The following is a 19,971-nucleotide window of genomic DNA, read 5'->3' as shown; positions in this document are numbered from 1 at the left end:
TCAGTTTAATCCATTCACATTTTTTAATTTGTGTATTTGTCGATCCACTTTATATTTACAAGTGTTTAATGTTTGTGGAAAACTTTTTCTGTTTTAACTGATGTTTCATGCAGCTTCTAATAAAAAAAAAAAAAAAAAAATAAAAAAAAAAAAAACAACAGTGACACAAGATGTTAAGACATTTACTTTCTCATCTTACTTTTCTTACAAAAGATCGATGTGCTTTCAGTTCACGCTGGGGAACAGAACAGTTCTCCGTTAACAGCTGAATGAGACCAGACCAGGAAACAGGATGATTCAACTCATCTGTTTTTGGTTCAGACGCTGCACTGGGCAGATAAACACCTGGACTTTAGTAGGTGACATTCAATATCAGCAGAATATCATCATATGAACTTTGATGTTTCAGCTCTCAGAAAGGTCGTCCAACAGTTTAGGAGCCCTGGAACATAAAAACCTCAGTTTAGTCCAATCAGAGATGCCTTCATTCAGCTGAAGACGGTTCTTGGTAAAAACCATCAGATCATCTCAGTCTACATGGTAAAGGGATACAGGAGGCAAATCAAAAACCAGCAGAACCCAGTCCAGAACCAATCCAGACCTCCAGGATCGAGCCCATCATCTCAGCCCCATGGAACCGGAAGACCAGGTCTACCTGAAGGGCACAACGAGGTTCTGTTCCACTCTGGTCTTTGAAGGCCTCTTAAATAACAGTACAACTAGGAATCATTGTTCAGGTCCACAGTCACTTCAGTCCACAAGAGTCCACAAGGGAAGGTCCGACACACACACGCACACACACACCTGTCACATCATAACACACTGATAATATGGCACAGAAATATCCACCGCCTTAAAGGGCCAGTACAACCAAACACCACAGAAGAAAAGTGTTGCAGCCTCCAGCTGAATAAAGTTGCAGAAGAAGAGAAACCACTGTGAATAAAAGTCAGTTAAATGTTAGACATGCAGACAAACACACTGTAAACTTTAAACTGGGATCAGGTCCAGAACCTCCAGCAGGCTGCTCAGAGAACAGATAGTCTGAGCAAGTCCATGTTAAATTGATCAGTTTTTTTATGAAGTCTGGTGTGAAGGACCAACACCTGGAAGGAGGTCTGAACCTGAACTGGTCTTTATTTAGATCTCATCACGTGATATGAACTAATGTTTTAGTGTCAAAGAAGAATCTGATCACCATGTTTAGTTCATATTGAATCACCTGAGACAGGTGACATCTGATATCTGACCTGTGATCTGAATCAGACTTACAGCCTGCTGTGTCAAAGTCTCTTGACAGAAATCAATCCTGCCTGAACAATCAGAACAGAAAAATCCTCATCATCATTTTCGGTGATGATGAAGGGGAATCTGTTTCCTGTCAGAGAGCTTTTTTCTCTTCTGTAGCAGTTTGATGTGTAAAACTTTCAGTTCATGTCTCTGATCTCCATTTCCTGTCCCTCAGTCCACAGATCTGGACTAAAGGGAAGGGAGGAGAACTTCTGGAGGAAACAGTGAAGTTGTGTGTCCATTTGAACGCGATGGCTTTTAATTCCTACAAAGACCAGAAAACTGATCAGACCCAGAGTCTGGTTGACACCCCCCCCCCCTTAAGACCAGAGCAGGAGAACAATGAGGATGAGGAGGAAAAATGGCTGGAGTTACAGTAAAGGTGAAGAGAAGAGCAGACAGGAAACAGAAAGCCTCATATGTGGTTCTAAAAACTGATGTTTAGAACATTAATGTTGGAGGCCGATCTTCATTAAAATGGATTCTCCCTCTTTGAAGTGACCATCATCATCATCGTCATCACATCTGGTTGTTAACCTGCACCTGTTCACACACTCAGAGGTTGAGCCAGCTCTGACGGTCCTGGACTCCGATTGGAGGACTGATCAGGAAGTGCTGCAGCCTGTGATGCAGCTGGATCACAGCTCGACTATGTTACTGTTCATGTGGGGGCTTTCATTTTGAACCATTCCTCAGAGTCTTGGCAGCAGGTCTCAGGTGTGTAATTATTGGATATTAAGTCAGATCAATAAATCAGTATTAGTGCCGTTCACTGCTGAGGAAGAGCAGATGATTCAACTTGTTTCCTTCACAGCTGAGAAGGAGGAGAAAACGAAGGGAAATAAAAGGGCTAAGTGCAGACATGACATTTGCATAGTTTCTGTTTAACAATAATAGTTATAATAATACTGACGTGTCAGTTGGTCGGAGGGCTCTAACCTGCCTGATGAAGTTATACCATGATCAGAATAAAACTAAAATTAAAATCATTCTCTCTCCAGGTGGGAAACCAACATTTAGAGGCCAGCAGGGAGAAACCTGCAAAGAATTGTGGGTAAATGAAGGAGGCTGTAGCATTGAAACACGTGCTGTCCAATGATCTTGTGATTATTAGTGTCGGAACCAAAGAGAAAAAATGAAGCAGTCAGTTGTTCCCTTTAGTCCAGATTGGTGACCCTGAACTGCATCTCTTCCTCCTCCTCCTCCTCCTCCTCCTCCTCCTCAGTCGGCGTAGTGCATGATGGACTCCACGTAGTTCCCGGGGAAGAGGCCGGTGGTGGCGTTCATCACGCCTTCGAACCAGCCATCCTCGTTCTTCTTGATGACATAGATGATGGCTCCTTCCTGGAACGACAGCTCATCCTCTTTGTCAGCGGTGTAGTCGTAGATGGCCACCACTAGAGGGCGAGACAATAACATCACAATAACGACACAAAAACATCACTTCACATCACCGCCCACCAAAAATATAAATACACTCTTCAGTTCACCATCAGAAGACTTCATGAATAAACTGAAGGTTGGTCACACAAACAACACATTTCACTGACATGCTGATGGTTATATTTTTGTATATTGTGCCGTGTGTGTGTGCGTATGTGATTGCGTTACCTTTCTCCGTGTAGGTCCTGGGGGCCCATGGTGGATCTTCCTCAGCGTACGGGTCATTATACTCCACCACTGCCGACCCCTCCTCCTCCTCAGGTCCATCTTCCAATGGCTGAGGACTAGGGGGGGGCTCCTCTGGCCCTGATTGGCTGTCAGCAGCAGGGGTGGCGGGAGGAGGAGCATCTGAAACTGGAGGTGCATCAACACAAACACAGGATCAGAATCCAGGAGACCAGGACCACATCACCACGGTGAACACGTGTCTGTACTCACTGGACTCTTGAACTCGAGCAACAAATCCCATGAGAGGAAGCTGGGGGGTGAACTGGAGGAGGGTGGTGGGAGGGGGGGAGGCTGAAACACAGAGTCAGAGCTGATGAGGTCGTTTTCTACGAAGAGTAGAAACCTTCTTCGGACCAGACTGGTTTTACTCACCTGGACTCTGGTTGTAGTGCGGGCCGCCGTTCACCTGGTTCTGTGTTACAATTGGCTGACCGGTCACAGAGGGGGGGCGGCGGTACGGCAGTGACCCACCCACCTGAGGAGCCTGCTGTCGTGGCTGAGGCCGGTTCATACTGAAGAACTGAGGGACGATAGGACCTGACACAGCAGAGAGGGGCGGAGTCAGACACACCTGAGTCCAGGTTAGGAACTTGATTGAAGTATTAAAAATTTGTGACTAAAATAACAAGCAAGCTTCAACCAATGAAGAAGAGAAGCACAGACATGAGGGGAGGGAGCAGGAAGTGAGGCCGGCGATGGAGGGCGGGGCCATGAAACAAACTCACCTTCAGCAGATGATGAAGAGGAGGAAGAGAGAGGAGGAGGAGCAGGAGGAAGGACAGGAGACACTTCTCCAAGAAAAAAACCTGATTGGGGCTCAGAGGTGGTGGGGGTGGGGTCAGATAAGGTAGGTGCTTTTGATGGAGGGGGGGAGTCAGTGGGATGTGAAGGTGAATTTGGGGGCAAAGGTGCACTGGGTTGTGTTAAGGTTGTGGTGGAGGAGGAGGAGGAGGAGAAGGAGGAAGGAGTCGGTGAAGGGGAGGGGGAGGAGTTAGGAGCAGTGGAGGAGGAGCTAGCTGGTCCAGTAGTTGGAGAAACTTCAGGAAGAGAAGGACGTTAAAGGAGGAGGAGGGAAAGTTATTCAAATATCAAACTTACGATCAGCTGTAAGTAGGTGTGTGTGTGTGTGTTACCTGGGAAGGTGGACGGTGGGGAGGGTGTCGGCACGGCGATGGGAACCCCCACACAGCCGCTGCCGCTGTTCTCCCTGCTGCTGCTCCGACTGCTGCTGCTGGGGTGACTCCCCCCACTGCTACCACTGCGCGCACACACACACACACACACACACTTTGTGGTTACACAGGCAGAGTCCTGTAGAGCAGCAGTGAAGCAGAGACATGTCTGGTCATGAACAGCAGCAGATGCAATGAGACAATGAAAAGCTGAAAGCTCCAGATCAACAGACAGACATGGTGACCAAAGGATTGTAAAGTCACCACCTCTGTTAAAAATAAACACTGCTGCAGTTTTAGATATGAAGGTCTGAATGTGAAGATTAGCGAAATGCTCTGGATGAAGACACTTTCACAGAGAATGGAGCTGAATCAGCAGATGGAGAGACTCAGAGGATGCTGAGGATGAAGTTGGCTCAGTGTGTCCTCAATGTTCCATCAGCAGACCGACACACTGTTCCACTGTGGCATCACTGTGACCTTCCTTTATTGTAACTTTTTCAGTAATTACTGACAGCAGGTGAATTATTTTAAAAAGATTGAACTGGCTCCTGCATCACAGCTGGATGAAACCACAGAGGAAACACTGAGCAGCAGGAGCAGGAGACGATGGCGATGGCGGCGGCAGGAGTGGAGGGAAAGAGAATGAAGATTAAAGAGTGAAGCTGAAACTGTTCCAGAGCGAGTAGCTGCTCTGTTCCCACTCTGGCAGCCATGTTTACACCCCGGCTACCTGTATGTTCGGGGCCGGTGGTTGAGGGTGGCGGTGCGCGCCGGGCTGGGCAGCTGCCCTGCAGCAATATTGTTTCTGGTGGGGCTGGAAACATAATCGTTGGGTACCACTGGGGGGCGCACTGGCTCCAAGGTTCTGTAGGGAGAGTTCTTCCTGTACATGCAAAAAGGATGAGGATGAAAACAGAGTTAATGGAGGGGAAAAAACAGGATCATCATGACCACAGTTCTGTAGGAGGCAGGCTTCCTGTCCTGAAGTACCAATCAACCAATCGATCGATCACAGAACTGTAAAAGAAGAATGTGTGTTTACTGTGATTGGAGCTAACTCAGTTATAGATAATTAATAATGAGGAGCAATCGAGTTTTTAGGTGATTTTAACAAACAGATGAGGCACAGTGGACACAATAAACTGTTCTCAGGAACTGCATCAAAGGCACAGAGGGGCCACAAGGGGGCACTGCAGCTCCTTAATAAGCGTTACAATCAAATTAACAAGTGTCGGGTTCATCTCCTCCTGCGTGAGAACTCTGACGCTGTTCAGCTCATTTCAAAGGTCACTGATTATTTTTAGAGAGTTCTGTTTCACAAAGATGGAGAGAATAGGGAAAAATTAGCAACACCACATTAAAGACACACAATCAACAGTGATCATCACCGTAAACTGTGTCAAAAGCTGGTGTGACATCATCACACCAGAATAAATCAGCACCAGGACAGCCTGGAGTCTGGAACACGTCTCTAAACTTAACACAAGAATTAGATGAGAACAAACACACAAAGTGAGAATCATGCGCGAGAGTGTGTCTGTGTTGTTGTGCAACAACAGAAGGACTTGGCTTGTTGGTTGCAGCATGATGCCAACTCACTGCTGTGTGTTTGTGCCTCATCTCTGTGTGTGTGTGTGTGTGTGTGTGTGTGTGTGTGTGTGTGTTGACGCAGGGACAGATGGACCTGGCTTGTTGACGGCAGCTTCATTCCTCCAAGACTCTGATTTTTACTTCATTCAGTTTGAGACCCACACACACACACTGCTATCTTTGTGAGGACACTTTTGAACATAATACCAAGTCTTCAACCTCAAACTGACATTAAAGGTGTTAAAATGTCCTCACTTTGTCATGAAAATGATTTTTTTGGTCTTCACTATGAAGTGTTTGCAGGTGCACATTAACAGACACAAAAACACACACTGACAGCTTCTGATCAGCAGGTTCTATGTAAGAGGAAGTGGACGGACACGTCCAACAGGGCGACCAGGTGGTACACAACACTCATATACAACATCACACTGAGTCAGTTTGGCCTCAGATGAATTTACTCTGATCTTTTAGATTAATAACCAAAAAAAAAAAACAAAGAACAATTCCAGGTAGAATTGTTCCTTTTCAGATATTAAACATTTGATGATCGTCATGTTTCCATTCAACAGAAATTGGCTAGCTGTCCCCTGTCTCTGTCTTTATGCTAAGCTAACCAGCTGTAGCTTCAGGTTTCCTGTACAGACACGAAGACATGACCTTTGACCTCAGAATGGCTGGATGCAGCAGGAGCAGATATAAGAAGGAGGAGGAGACGAGAGAATGAAGGAAGAGAGTGAAAAGAGGACACTAACAGAGATAAGGAGCGATACAGCTGGGTGACCTAGATGTTTGAGAGAGAGAACAACAAGCTTTCACAACGCATGACGTTATCCCTCTGAGCACTGTGTGTGTGGTGATGTCATCCCCCTCTGCTGGGTCAAGTTTGTAAATTTGTAAGCTTGCCTCAGGATGCTGCACACACGCACGCACACATTCATACACAACTTATTTGACTGTTCACACAAAGAACAATGCAACTGTGCAGCTGTAAAGGTGGAGCTCTCTGCTCTGTCCTCCAAGTCCAACAAACACAAAACATAAAACACACAACAAAGAGTCAGTGAATGTGATTTGAACTAAGACACACTCACACAGGTTACCTACCCTAAGATGCCTTTTCCGGCCCTCGGAGGGCTGGGGGGTTTCTGGGTGGGGGGGTTGGACCTGGACAGACTCCCTCCTAGCTTCATGTTGCCCTGGCCATTTACCTGTGAACACACACACACACACACACACACACACACACACACACACACACAATCAGCTCAAACAGCTGTGACGTAGAACACACACAACAGGACCCGAGGGAGCTACAGTCAATAATTATGACAAAATGTAACTTAAAATGATGAAGTTTTATGTTCAAAAGGTCAAAGGTCAAAGTCCCTGTCACATCATTATGTCTCCCAGGACAGAATGGTGACTCGGTGAGTGAATGATGTGCGTGAACACAGAGGTTCGTCACTGACATTCCTCAGCTGACACCTTCAGTGTGTTGTTCCTGCCCGTGTAGGTGTGTAGTGTTATGTTGTGTGTCCTTACCTTGAACCTCAACAACCACTGAATGCGTCAGTGAAAGACAAAGGAGAAAAGAAGAGAGAAGTTGTCTAGAGGTTAGTGTCCGTGTAGGAGCTTCATGTAAACATCAGGTATTAGAAACAACTTCGCAGAGATCCAGACAGAGCTGCTGCACAATGAGATGTGAAAATTCCAGTTGTACTAAATATTGAAAGTGCACCACACTACAAGTGAACATGCACACAAACATACACTGAATCATTTGTGGAGGTTATATTGTTGTTGTTATTGTCTGTATTGTTATTTCTGTGTGTTATGTAACAAGTCATGGACTGGAAACATCTGCAAACATCAGTGTGATCAGCACCTTGACTCCGTGTCCAATGTCATCCAGCATGCTGTAGTCGATGGGCTTCCTGATGTAGCGCACTGGCCTCTCCGGATTGGCCGGAGCAACGATCTTATGTGAGCGGGATGTGTTCTTGTTGGTGGTCAAGATGCCGATCTCCCGCCTCGCAACCTTCTCTTTGTGAATGTCGACAGTCTGGAGAGCGACAGAGAGAGAGTGAATCTGATGGCAAACTTGTGTCGGGATGTAATAAACTAAACAGAAAATATGGTCTCTGGTGTCACAGAGACAACAGTTTCATTCTGATGTCACAAACTGTCACATCCATGTAAAAGTCTATGCTCAACATCAGAAATTCCAGCCACAGTTTGTTTTGCACTGATGTGGTCGGCACTGTATTGGCTGAAATTTGACACTGTCTGCTCTGAGGAGAATGGCAGCTGCAGACCAAGTGTGTTTGTGTGTGAGGCAGCAACTGTGTGTGTTCCCTTTTTACAGAGGGTTTGTCGTTCTTTTTATCATAACCCCAAATTCAGAGAATAAGGCGTGTGTGAGAGTGCACCAGTACACACTGGACCTAACCTGCTAAATTATCGACATGATATAAATTTTACCTGCAGCATGATCTCCTCTGTCTTTAAATGTTCCCATCTGTATCATACTCAGATCCAGCCAGAGTGGAAATGTCACTAAATAAACACAGTGAGACGTTGGAATTATGGACTTCGGTGGAACACAGCATTATCTCATTAACCATGGCTGTGCACTGGCTCAGTACGAAGCTCCACTGTGTTTTTGTGACCTGCTGCTTCTCAGTGTTTAACTGTCAGATGTTCGACACCATCAGTGATGAACCTGGTCTGGATGGAATGATTCAGATCTACTGGGACTTTGTGGTTAGTTACTGACCGATGTGAAGATGGACTCAGATCATCTCAGTGTTTCTGTGCCTGGAACATTTTCCTACAGAACAGATGTGACTGTGTCTGTGAGCAGAAAGCAGTAATTATGACGAAGCATCTCATTATCTGTGCATCCAAAGTTACACTGATTATACTGATTATTCAGAGGTCTGAGGAGGAGAATGGAGCCTCTATGATTTCAGTGTTCTTCCTACACTCAGTGTGCATGATGGGGGTTAGCTCAGGAATATGGTGATGGTGGACTGAGCTGAAGTGTGGGTGTGTGGGTGCACAGTGATTGAATCACTGCCAGGTGCCATCACACCTACAGGGGGATTCAATACTAATAATAACTATACATGTATTTATTAGTGCCCTTCACAGCAGCCAAGGACACTTTACAAAACCGGGTAAAGAGGAATGGATTGCTTTATTTGTGTGAGCAGTTAAAAACATCTGCTCACAGTGACTCTAACCTTTGACCTCCTGTAGTGACCTTTGGATTCCTTCAGTGTGGTAATAAAGGCGCTAAAGAAACCTGCAGGGGAAACAACATGTCTTGGTCAAGTAGACTCACAGACCGAAAGACACCGGCTCTCTACATATTCACCAGATTTATCTGCCATCTATCAGAGCTATAAAGAGCTCCTCTCATCTCTCTCTCTTCTGCATCAGTCTGCTGCTCCCCCTCTGTGGTGTTTTTCCATCAGATCAGAGTTGCAGAGGGAACAGCAGACCACTGAACATAAATGTGCCTGCATAAACACGATTACTGATTGTGCCTTCAGCCATGAACATGCAGCCTGACTTACGCTGCATTAATGATTTTATGGAACATGTGCTCATACTTTTCATTCAGACTGATATTAAAAAATTTTTATTTGAGTTGACTTGAACTCTGAACTCAGCCCTGACCTGTGAGATGTGGTTGACGGAGCTCTCCATGCGGCGGAGCTGTGAGGCCTGGATGTCCAGCATCTGCAGCACATTGTTGGCTAGCGTGTTGATGAGGTAGGCGACGCTGGCCAGAGACTGGGTGGTGTAGCTCTTCGTCTCCTCCAGCGCTCGCTGCTTGTCTGCAGACTGCAGGGAGACACAGATCAACCAGAGCAGGCTCAGGAATCAGGAAGAAGGGATCGGACAAAAAACTGGGTCAGTTCAGGGACCACACCGTCCTCTGACAGGTACCACAGATTAAGGAGATAACTGAAAAACATCAGGCCTGATCTATTTTCTATTGAAAATAACCTAATCAAATACAGGAGAGGCTCCACCTTACAGCTGGTGTGTGTGTGTCTCCTCCAGAGGTCAATCACAGGTCGATGTTATGCTTTCTCATTCATTCAGACCAACAGACACTCCAACAGTTCCTCTCTGTCTCAGTAAAATGCTGAATGTGGCACTCTGTGTCAACCATAGACAGTGTGTGTGTGAGTGTGCGTGAATAAATGTATTCAGCTGTGTGTTTGCATCAACGCTGCACGTGGAAATAATACAGAAAAGGCAGAACAGATATACATTCATGTGAAGTGTGTGTGTGTGTGCATGTTCACTGGAGTTTGATGTAGGTCAGCGCAAACTCATTCATGCCCAAGGACGACGAGAAACACACTGACACTGGGTCACACACACACACACACACACACACACACACACACACACACACACACACACACACACACACACACACACACACACACACACACACACACACACACACACACACACACACACACACACACACACACACACACACACACACACATCTATATGACAAATATTATAACAGACTACAGAGATGGAAACACAAAGCTGACCCACAGCTCACAACACATCGATGCTTCAGTGGCAGTCGGCTGGTCAGTGTGTGTGTGTGTGTGTGTTGTCGCATCAGTTATACATGTGAAACAGTACCAGGACAAACTATGATGATAGCAGCAGACATGTGGCTCTGATATGGGCCAGGCAGAAGCTATGGATGACCGATGTGGTCATCACCAATCACAGATCTCCTCAGGTCTCAACATGTCCCAGTTCACAGAGCTCAGATCTTCATCACATCGTCCTTACATCTCCCTCTCCCCCATCAGCCATCTGATGTTCTGTTAGCAGTGACCTAGTTGGAGGGCTGCTTCCTCCGGCCCGAGGCAGCTTTTCCCCCTAATTCAGACTGCATATACGAGCTCCATCATATAAACACGCTCTGATTCCTGTGACCTTCCTGCTGCTGTCTGCCCAATAAACAGCTGTTAATAATTGAACTATTTCACCCTTTCACTCATATTCATGTGGATTTAATATCTGGGACATCACCTTCAGGTCGCACACAGATATTTGGGGTATCAGATCTTTGATGTTACAGATTTTTAATGTTTTATAACTGAACATTTTATCACATACTGAAAAAAGCATTTTGGCATCACAACACATGATGAGCTGAAAATACTTTTTCAAATTACATTAAAAAACACACAAGTCTGAGTGTGTGGCTTCTGTCACGTGGTCTTTTCTGACCAACCACATGGCAAGTGTGAGAATGTGTGTGTGTTAGACAGACACACCTCATAACTCTTCAGAGGAAACACTCTGTGGTTCTGGACCTGGACCTGGACCTGGACCTGGACCCCCCCCCCTTCTTCTGTGTGTGGCATACTGATCAGTGACTCATTAAATAACAGCAAACGTTCCTCTGGGCCAGACCGCATTTTGTGACAGATTTTAAATCAGTCCAGTCTTTAAACCTAACAATTGATAATAAAGATAATAAAACTGCAGCTGTGATGGTGACAGTCTAAAATATAAATGGTTTCTGCAACATTCAAATAGAATTTAAGGCCTTTCATTACCAGAATGAAACTGAAGATCTTTTTCATGAGGTCAGATGAGGATGAAAACACTGACATTCTTTTGTGTGGACGTGTTGCTGAGCAGGCCGGACTGGACCAGGATCAGGGGCCCAGGGGTCTACTCAGTCACAGCAGCCTGGACTGGAGCCCTGAATGAAGTTACTGTTTGAGTTTAAAAGACACAGACTTCAGTTAATCCTTTAAGGCCTCAAGGCTTTTCTGTTTCTCATCTCTTTGAGTTTTTTTTTTTATTAAAAATGTCTCCTCATATTCAGATCAGCTGACTCTCTGAGTCATAGCAGCTCAGAAAACAATAACAAAATAAAAACAAACGTTGAATTTTTCCTTATTTTCTGGATAAAAACTCTGTAAACCAGAATAACCAAATAAAAGTCCAACACAGAAAATGATGACTCATCATGAGTCAACACAATAAACTCAGAAACATACAGGACTGAGCCAGAGACTGACAACTAGGCCTCTGATTGGCTGTGACATCAACCAGCAGAGCCAATAGGAGCGTCCAACGTAGAGACGTGACTCCAGATGTCTCAAAGATGGAGGATGAGAATGGACAGATGAACACACAGAAGGAGTCAGAGAGTCGGACTGATCCAGATCTGATCAGTTTCAGATTGGACGGATCAGCTGATTCTGTTCACGGAGGAAACAGGAGCAACCATCAGGAGGAAAACAGCTCTGAAGACCAGCTGATAATTTAAAGCACACCCCTGAAGCCTCGTCCTCGTGTAACAGGACGAACTCCGGCCTGAGGACTCAGAGGAGCGTTCAGACTGCTACGAGCAGCTGAACATCACAGTTTGAGCAGAAGAATGTGACATAATGTTGGCATGAACATGTGACCAGCTCAGGCTGCCTCGCCTCCGCAGGAGCTGTTCCTGGCACCAACTCCGAAGGTGGAGGCTGATTCTCAACTGGAAAACTAATCGCCATGGTTTCCAACGCAAAACACACACACGCAGTCACGGCTAGCGTCCACGTCCTGCCTCCTGCCGTGGTAACATGTGTTTTCAATGAGCAGCAGGAGGTCTCTGCTGACAGCAGAGGCAGGCAGGATGGGGCCGCCGTCTGAGCATGCTCATCCTTCTTCCTCCCTTATTCCCTATAACACTTCCTTTCCTTCCTTTCCTTCCTTCCACTCTCTCTTGTTCCTTGTTCTTCCTCGGGGGGCCTCAGTGAAATCCCAAGTTGTGTTTTCTGAAAAATAAAACCTTTACCAGTCTGACTTTGACTTTGTGAATAAATGTTCTGTGAAGCATACAGCCTAAGGTTCTTATTTTCCAAACCTCCAGCTCACAGTGGAGGAGTGGGTGGTGTTATATTGGACCACCTGGGCTCTGCAGTAACACAACTATTAAAATAGACACACACAATGACTGTACATTCACAGTTAACTGTACAAGTGGAAACTCCCATATAGTCTAAAGATCTAAAGGTAGACCTGGTCATTGAAATAATTGGTCGGTGAACGTTCCGGTAGACCAGATTACCTGTTGGACTGGTCCCTGGGGGGGGCCAAGCTGAGACCAGGACCAGAGCTGAGGAGCCACGAGGACAGGAAGGAAGGAAATGAGGAGAGCAGAGGGCGGCCTTCACTCCTTACCTCTACCACAGGTGAACAGGTGTTACAGCCAGCTGAGGACAGCTTCACACACTCATGTGGACACAGCGTTAACACAACTAACACAACTCTTGTTCCCTACAGGCCTGCGGTCCTCATGTGTCCAAGATGGCACCGTGACAGGCTGTTTGTCCTGCGAGCTCTCAGACAGAAATCATTTACCAGCAAAGTCAGTCAACCCCAAGAACCCCAACCTCCGAACCACCGAGTTCAATTAACCAATTAACGATCAATCAATTAATCAATTAAAGCTCTATCAATTAAACATTAATACAATTAACCAATTAAATACAATTAAACAAGTAAAAATCTATCACTTAATCAATTGATCACACAACATAACCCTAACCCAACACAGACCAACAACCACTCTGAACACACACACACAGACCAACAACCACAAACACACACACACACAGACCAACAACCACAAACACACACACACACACACACACACACAGACCAACAACCACAAACACACACACACACAGACCAACAACCACAAACACACACACACACACACACAGACCAACAACCACACACACACACACCAACAACCACAAACACACACACACACACACACAGACCAACAACCACAAACACACACACACACACACACACACACACACACAGACCAACAACCACACACACACACACACAGACCAACAACCACAAACACACACACACACAGACCAACAACCACAAACACACACACACACACACACACACACACAGACAGACCAACAACCACACACACACACACACAGACAGACAGACCAACAACCACACACACACACACACAGACAGACAGACCAACACACACACACACACACACACACACAGACAGACCAACACACACACACACACACACAGACAGACCAACACACACACACACACACACACAGACAGACAGACCAACAAACACACACACACACACACAGACCAACAAACACACACACACACAGACCAACAACCACACACACAAACACACACACACACACACAGACCAACAACCACACACACAAACACACACACACACACACAGACCAACAACCACACACACAAACACACACACACACACACAGACCAACAACCACACACACACACAGACCAACAACCACAAACACACACACACACACAGACCAACAACCACAAACATACACACACACACAGACCAACAACCCCACACACACACACACACAGACCAACAACCACAAACACACAAACACACACACACACACACAGACCAACAACCACAAACACACACACACACACAGACCAACAAACACACACACACACACACACACACACAGACCAACAACCCCCCCCCCCCACACACACACACACACACACACACACACACACACACAGACCAACAAACCCCCCCACACACACACACACACACACACACACACACACACACACACACACACAGGTCCAGGGGTCGTAATGAAACTTTCCAGCTACTTTGACGGACTCTGGAAGTTCAGTGAAGCGGACAGTTGTTCCGGACCTGGAGGAGGATTTTGGAGAAAAGCTGAACGCCCCCCCGGCCAGCGGCTCCGGACCGACCCGGCCGGCCGTCCTACCTGGACGTAGTTGGTCTCGCAGTACTCGGCCACCCGCTCCAGGTTGGAGAAGCTGTCCAGGAGGGCTCTCCGCCCGGCCGGGATCTCCTCCTCCAGCAGCATCTGCAGCTCCGCCATCTTTGCCCGCTCCTCTGTCCGAGCTGCTGCCTTCACGGACCGTCGGAACAACTCCGCTCCGCCCACAACAACCGGAACACGATGTCTTCTTATTTATTCATCATCATTCAGCTGTTTATAAAAAGTATCTTCAGGCTTCAGAGTCAAACTGTTCAAATCAAACCCGGCCTCTCTCACGAGGAGCCCGCAATTAGAAATCACTGAATATTGCCGTTTTATTATGATGATAACTAAAACACTTTCCCCAGAATCAGAATCAATGAATGAATCCTCAGAGGAAAGTTGGCTGTTCACAGCTGCTCCACAATGAAAATACAAATATGTACAGATTCAGGGATTGCAATATAGATAGAATTTAAAATAAAATATATATAAAGGATAAAGTGTAGGAGCCTGTAAGTAAGCAAGATTTGGTGGAAATATAACAAAAATACTGCAGTGTATTAATTTATTTAAGGTGCCAATCCAACCTCCATCAGTCCAAAGGAGACCACCTGAACCCTGTGGTGGTGCTGATCTTTTTAATACCACACAGAATAAACAGTGACCAGACAAATGACAAAGGTACGATGGAATAGGAGGGTTAGTTCAGAGAGCCACCTTTGTGGTCTGAGAACGGGGCCAGGTACCAGCAGTAAGCTGCTCCACAAACACCTGATGGCTGCTACTGCACATGAACTGCATGTCTTTATTTACAAAAGAAATAGAAATAATGACAATATATGGTACAAAGGGGGGTTTGTCAGGGATCAGGCCGGGGCGTCCAGGTTCTCTTCTCCTCGTGGGTACGCCTCCACCTCCATGGCCATCAAAAACTCTACAGAATAAAACAAAACCATCATATTATAATATTATCACATCAAACTCATGATACAGGAAGTCTTTCCTGCCTGTGTCATTAACTTGCCCCTTGTTTTGTTGTTTTGTTGTTTTGTTTGATTATTTATCTCCAATATTTTGCTCAGTTTTATCTTCATTCATAATTGACTCAAGTTCTTTACTATAGCGCCATCTAGTGTTGCCATTTAGATCAACATCTTAAGGTCTGGTGTGTTCATCTTTGAGTTTTCTCTGATCTGAAGTGAGACTCATTCGTCCTTCATCATCAGGGGGAGGGCTCTGTCTCCCTGTTCAGTATCACTGAGGGGGGGGGGGGGTCAGTCTTACCCGGTCTCAGAGTCACTCACCTTCTGTGTAATCGATGTCCGGCCGTGTGGAGACGACGGCCCAGGCCAGGCCCACCAGCAGGGCCACCACCAGGTTCACCACGATCCACGGCCGCAGGATCTGCTCCTCTGAGCCCGGAGGCCTGAGGGGGGGTTAGACAGGCCAAACTCAAATTAACTCAAATAAAAACATTAAGTAAGACATTTTGAAAAACTGAGAAAAATTAAAATGATGAAACATTTTCACTGAGAGGTTAAAATTATATTATGTTCACTGAACTCACATCCATGATACAGATATGTTTGTGTTTTCAGAAAACGTCACCCAGAGCTTCAATATTTTATTCAAAAAAGGTTCTTCAGATGTCAGACTCGCCCTCACCACAGAGTCTCGTTGGCTGTCGGATAGAGGTGGATTCGATCACTGGTCATCTGTTGACTGAGGGACAGAATCAGGGCTACGAAATACACTGAAAAAGGAGAGGGAGGTTAAAGAGCTTCATTTTCATCATCATCACCATCATCATCATCGTCATCACCATCATCATCATCATCATCATCATCATCATCATCACAATCATCATCATCACCATCATCATCATCATCATCATCATCATCATCATCATCATCATCATCATCACAATCATCATCATCACCATCATCATCATCATCACAATCATCATCATCATCATCATTATCACAATCATCATCATCATCATCATCATCACAATCATCATCATCATCATCATCACAATCATCATCATCACCATCATCATCATCATCATCACCATCATCATCATCATCATCATCATCATCACAATCATCATCATCATCATCATCATCGTCATCAACACAATCATCATCATCATCATCATCATCATCATCATCATCATCATCATCATCATAATCATCATCATCATCACAATCATCATCATCATCATCATCATCATCATCACAATCATCATCATCATCATCATCATCTTCATCATCATCATCGTCATCAACACAATCATCATCATCATCATCATCATCATCATCATCATCATCATCATCTTCATCATCATCATCGTCATCAACACAATCATCATCATCATCTTCATCATCATCATCGTCATCATCACAATCATCATCATCATCATCATCATCATCATTATCATCATCATTACAATCATCATCATCATCATCGTCATCAACACAATCATCATCATCATCTTCATCATCATCATCGTCATCAACACAATCATCATCATCATCTTCATCATCATCATCGTCATCATCACAATCATCATCATCATCATCATCATCATCATCATCATTATCATCATCATTACAATCATCATCATCATCATCGTCATCAACACAATCATCATCCTCATCATCATCATCATCATCGTCATCAACACAATCATCATCATCATCTTCATCATCATCATCGTCATCATCACAATCATCATCATCATCATCATCATCATCATCATCATTATCATCATCATTACAATCATCATCATCATCATCGTCATCAACACAATCATCATCCTCATCATCATCATCATCATCGTCATCATCACAATCATCATCATCATCATCATCATCATCATCATCACCATCATCATCATCATCATCACAATCATCATCACCATCACTCACTGAAGGAGGCCAGGACTGTTGGGTCCAGGGTGAGGAAGCCCCTCAGGGCCATGGAGGCCTTGGCCAGGTTCACTCTGCGGGTGAGAGTAAACAGACATTAGTCTCCACCAGGTCCACAATAATAACAGCTTTCCAGATACAATGATGGTGATCAAACACACACACATCAAACAATGATGGAGGTCTGACGGACAGGAAACTAAGACTTTGTGTAGTCCATCCTTAGTCATCAGAGGGTAGACCTCAAAGGTCCACATGGTCCAAAGGTCTTTAAGACTAAATCACGTTCTACATTAACACAGAGAAAGGTTCAAAGGTCTAAATCCACAGAGAAATGACCACATCCACAGAGAGGTGATCTATCTTCTTATGAAAATCAACCATTCAAAGTAATAGACTGGACAAGTGAAGATGTGGACTTTTAATATAAACATGGACACAGAGCCCAACCTGTCGAATGCAGACACAGTGCTGATGGCCAGCAGCAGGTAGAGCAGGGACTGGGCCGGGTAGGCCAGGAGGTGGTACTGCTGCAGCAGGTTGGGCAGCGTGGTCATCTGTTCGCCCGCCAGCACGTACACAACAATGATGTTCCACACCGCATAGCCGGCCAGGAAGCCATGAGAGAACAGGCCGATCACCCTGCAGGCAGACAACCACTTAGATACACCTGATACAACACTACAATACCCATCAGCCTCTGCTGCTGTCTCCATGGTTTAGACCACAGTCTTTGTCTAAAACTAGAGCTTCATGTCATAAAGTTATTTACGTTTCACTAAATCTGAGCTAGGCTGTCATTATAGCATTTATTCTGTGTGTGCAGACCTGAATCCGTTGTGGACCCTCAGGGCGATGTCTCTGGTGGTCCAGATGTGTCTGGGGTCCAAGTAATCGTCCATCAGCTCTGAGTGTCGTAGCTGCTCTGCCTGGAAACGCCCTGCAGGAGACAAAATGTCCAACGTGAACGTTTGAGAGGCCGTGGTTGGTCGGGGAGGCCCAGGTCAGGGCCGGTCAGTGACCCACATGGATCAGCTCCGCCTCTGACGGATTACAGCGCCGACTGCCAACAGTCGCGTGCTCTGGGTCAGCGAGGATTTAAAGGGCCACCTTAAAATCCAGTCCAGGTTTTTGTGTTTACCTCAGGTGTGTCTGAATCACACAACTGTGAAGTCACACTCACTGTTCCTCTCCACAAAGACCTTTCCCACGGGCTGGCTGTGTCCATGGGGGGCGGAGAACAGGGAATGCTGGGGAATGGGTGACTGAGCTTCTGTGATGATGTCATCATCTTCGGCCCCCAGGTCATTGCTGCAGTGCTCCGCGGCCTTCGCTTTCCTATCGGGCGCAACAACAGCATCAGTCAGTCCAGACTGAAACAAAGCTGGCCTTCAATTCGTGGGTCCCCGAGGATCAACCCAGACCTGGTCCTCACCTCTTCCTCCTGGTCTTCCTGGTCACAGCGACAGTGGTCTCCTCGCCATCCGTGGTCGGCTCAGCCACGTTTCCGTTTGGCACGCCAGCATGTTCTGTTTCCTGGTCTGGCAGAACAGAGGGCATCAACACAGATTAGTCACTGCAACATTTACATTCATTTAAAGGTCCATATTCTAACTTCATCTGGAGCTGTGGTGACAACAGGTCAGTCAGCCAATCAGGAGAGAGGATCAAAAGAGATGTCCTTTGATTGGCTTGTTTTCCCATTTATTCAATGAATATAAAGAAGGTTTCAACATAAAAACTCAGCAGAACCGGATTCTGTAATGCTGGATGACCATCAGCTGTAGACCCCTCAGCACGGACCTGTGTGGTTCTGTTGTGCCGGTGTGGTGCAAGATGTGTGTAGAATTTTACTCACCGCTCGTTGGCATCTTCTTCTTCTTCCTCTTCTTCTGTGGGGCTGTCTCCTGCGGCTCTGGGGTTAGAGGGTCTCTGCTGTCAGAGTGGCTCTGGGTGGTCCCCTCCTCCATCTCCACCTCCAGACCCACTGAGAGGAAGAGAAGGTACAGAGTACAGTAGCAGTACAGTAGAGTACAGTTGGAGTACAGTCAGAGTACAGTCAGAGTACAGTAGCAGTACAGTAGAGTACAGTTGGAGTACAGTACAGTACAGTACAGTCAGAGTACAGTCAGAGTACAGTACAGTACAGTACAGTACAGTCAGAGTACAGTCAGAGTACAGTACAGTACAGTACAGTCAGAGTACAGTCAGAGTACAGTCGGAGTACAGTCAGAGTACAGTCAGAGTACAGTCGAGCTGTGTAGCCTCCTGTGTCCTCTGACCTTCTCCATGCTCCTCTCCATCGGTGACTTCCTTCTTCAGCCTCTTCTTCTTGCTCTTGACGGTTGGCATGGTGACGAGTCTGCTAGAAGATCATCAGTTCAGACGTGGACCACAGACTGACCGTAAACCTGGACCTGGAACTGGTCCGACAACTTAAACCATTCTATCTACTGACGATCGGGG

General features: G+C 45.9%; 2 protein-coding genes across 11 annotated transcripts; both read right to left on the bottom strand.

Annotated features, from left to right (window-relative positions):
* Positions 1-168: 168 nt before the first annotated feature.
* Positions 169-14,703, bottom strand: LOC115061506 (abl interactor 2-like). 10 transcript variants are annotated; one of them, XM_029529868.1, is made up of 13 exons: positions 14,576-14,703; positions 11,345-11,506; positions 9,414-9,581; positions 8,211-8,285; positions 7,615-7,791; positions 7,272-7,289; positions 6,834-6,937; positions 4,867-5,019; positions 4,095-4,219; positions 3,334-3,498; positions 3,172-3,252; positions 2,902-3,087; positions 169-2,687 (listed from the first exon to the last, which is right to left on the bottom strand). In XM_029529868.1, the coding sequence occupies exons 4-13, from the start codon at positions 8,217-8,219 to the stop codon at positions 2,512-2,514; spliced, it is 1,194 nt and encodes a 397-aa protein (XP_029385728.1). In that variant the 5' UTR covers positions 8,220-8,285; positions 9,414-9,581; positions 11,345-11,506; positions 14,576-14,703; the 3' UTR covers positions 169-2,511. The 10 variants fall into 10 exon arrangements, with proteins under 10 accessions (XP_029385728.1, XP_029385727.1, XP_029385724.1 ...); XM_029529867.1 differs by having other exon boundaries at positions 8,211-9,581; XM_029529864.1 differs by lacking the exon at positions 8,211-8,285.
* Positions 14,704-15,441: 738 nt separating this feature from the next.
* LOC115062298 (transmembrane protein 237A-like) lies at positions 15,442-19,857 on the bottom strand. Its single transcript, XM_029530928.1, has 10 exons — positions 19,788-19,857; positions 19,364-19,492; positions 18,941-19,046; positions 18,689-18,843; positions 18,334-18,445; positions 17,956-18,147; positions 17,506-17,579; positions 16,241-16,328; positions 15,880-16,001; positions 15,442-15,509 (listed from the first exon to the last, which is right to left on the bottom strand). The coding sequence occupies exons 1-10, from the start codon at positions 19,855-19,857 to the stop codon at positions 15,442-15,444; spliced, it is 1,116 nt and encodes a 371-aa protein (XP_029386788.1).
* Between the last annotated feature and the right edge of the window lie 114 nt (positions 19,858-19,971).

Source organism: Echeneis naucrates, chromosome 21, assembly GCF_900963305.1.
Source record: "Echeneis naucrates chromosome 21, fEcheNa1.1, whole genome shotgun sequence".
Lineage (NCBI taxonomy): Eukaryota > Metazoa > Chordata > Actinopteri > Carangiformes > Echeneidae > Echeneis > Echeneis naucrates.
Note: the sequence above shows the minus strand (reverse complement) of the source record. Positions and strands in the feature narration are given on the sequence as shown.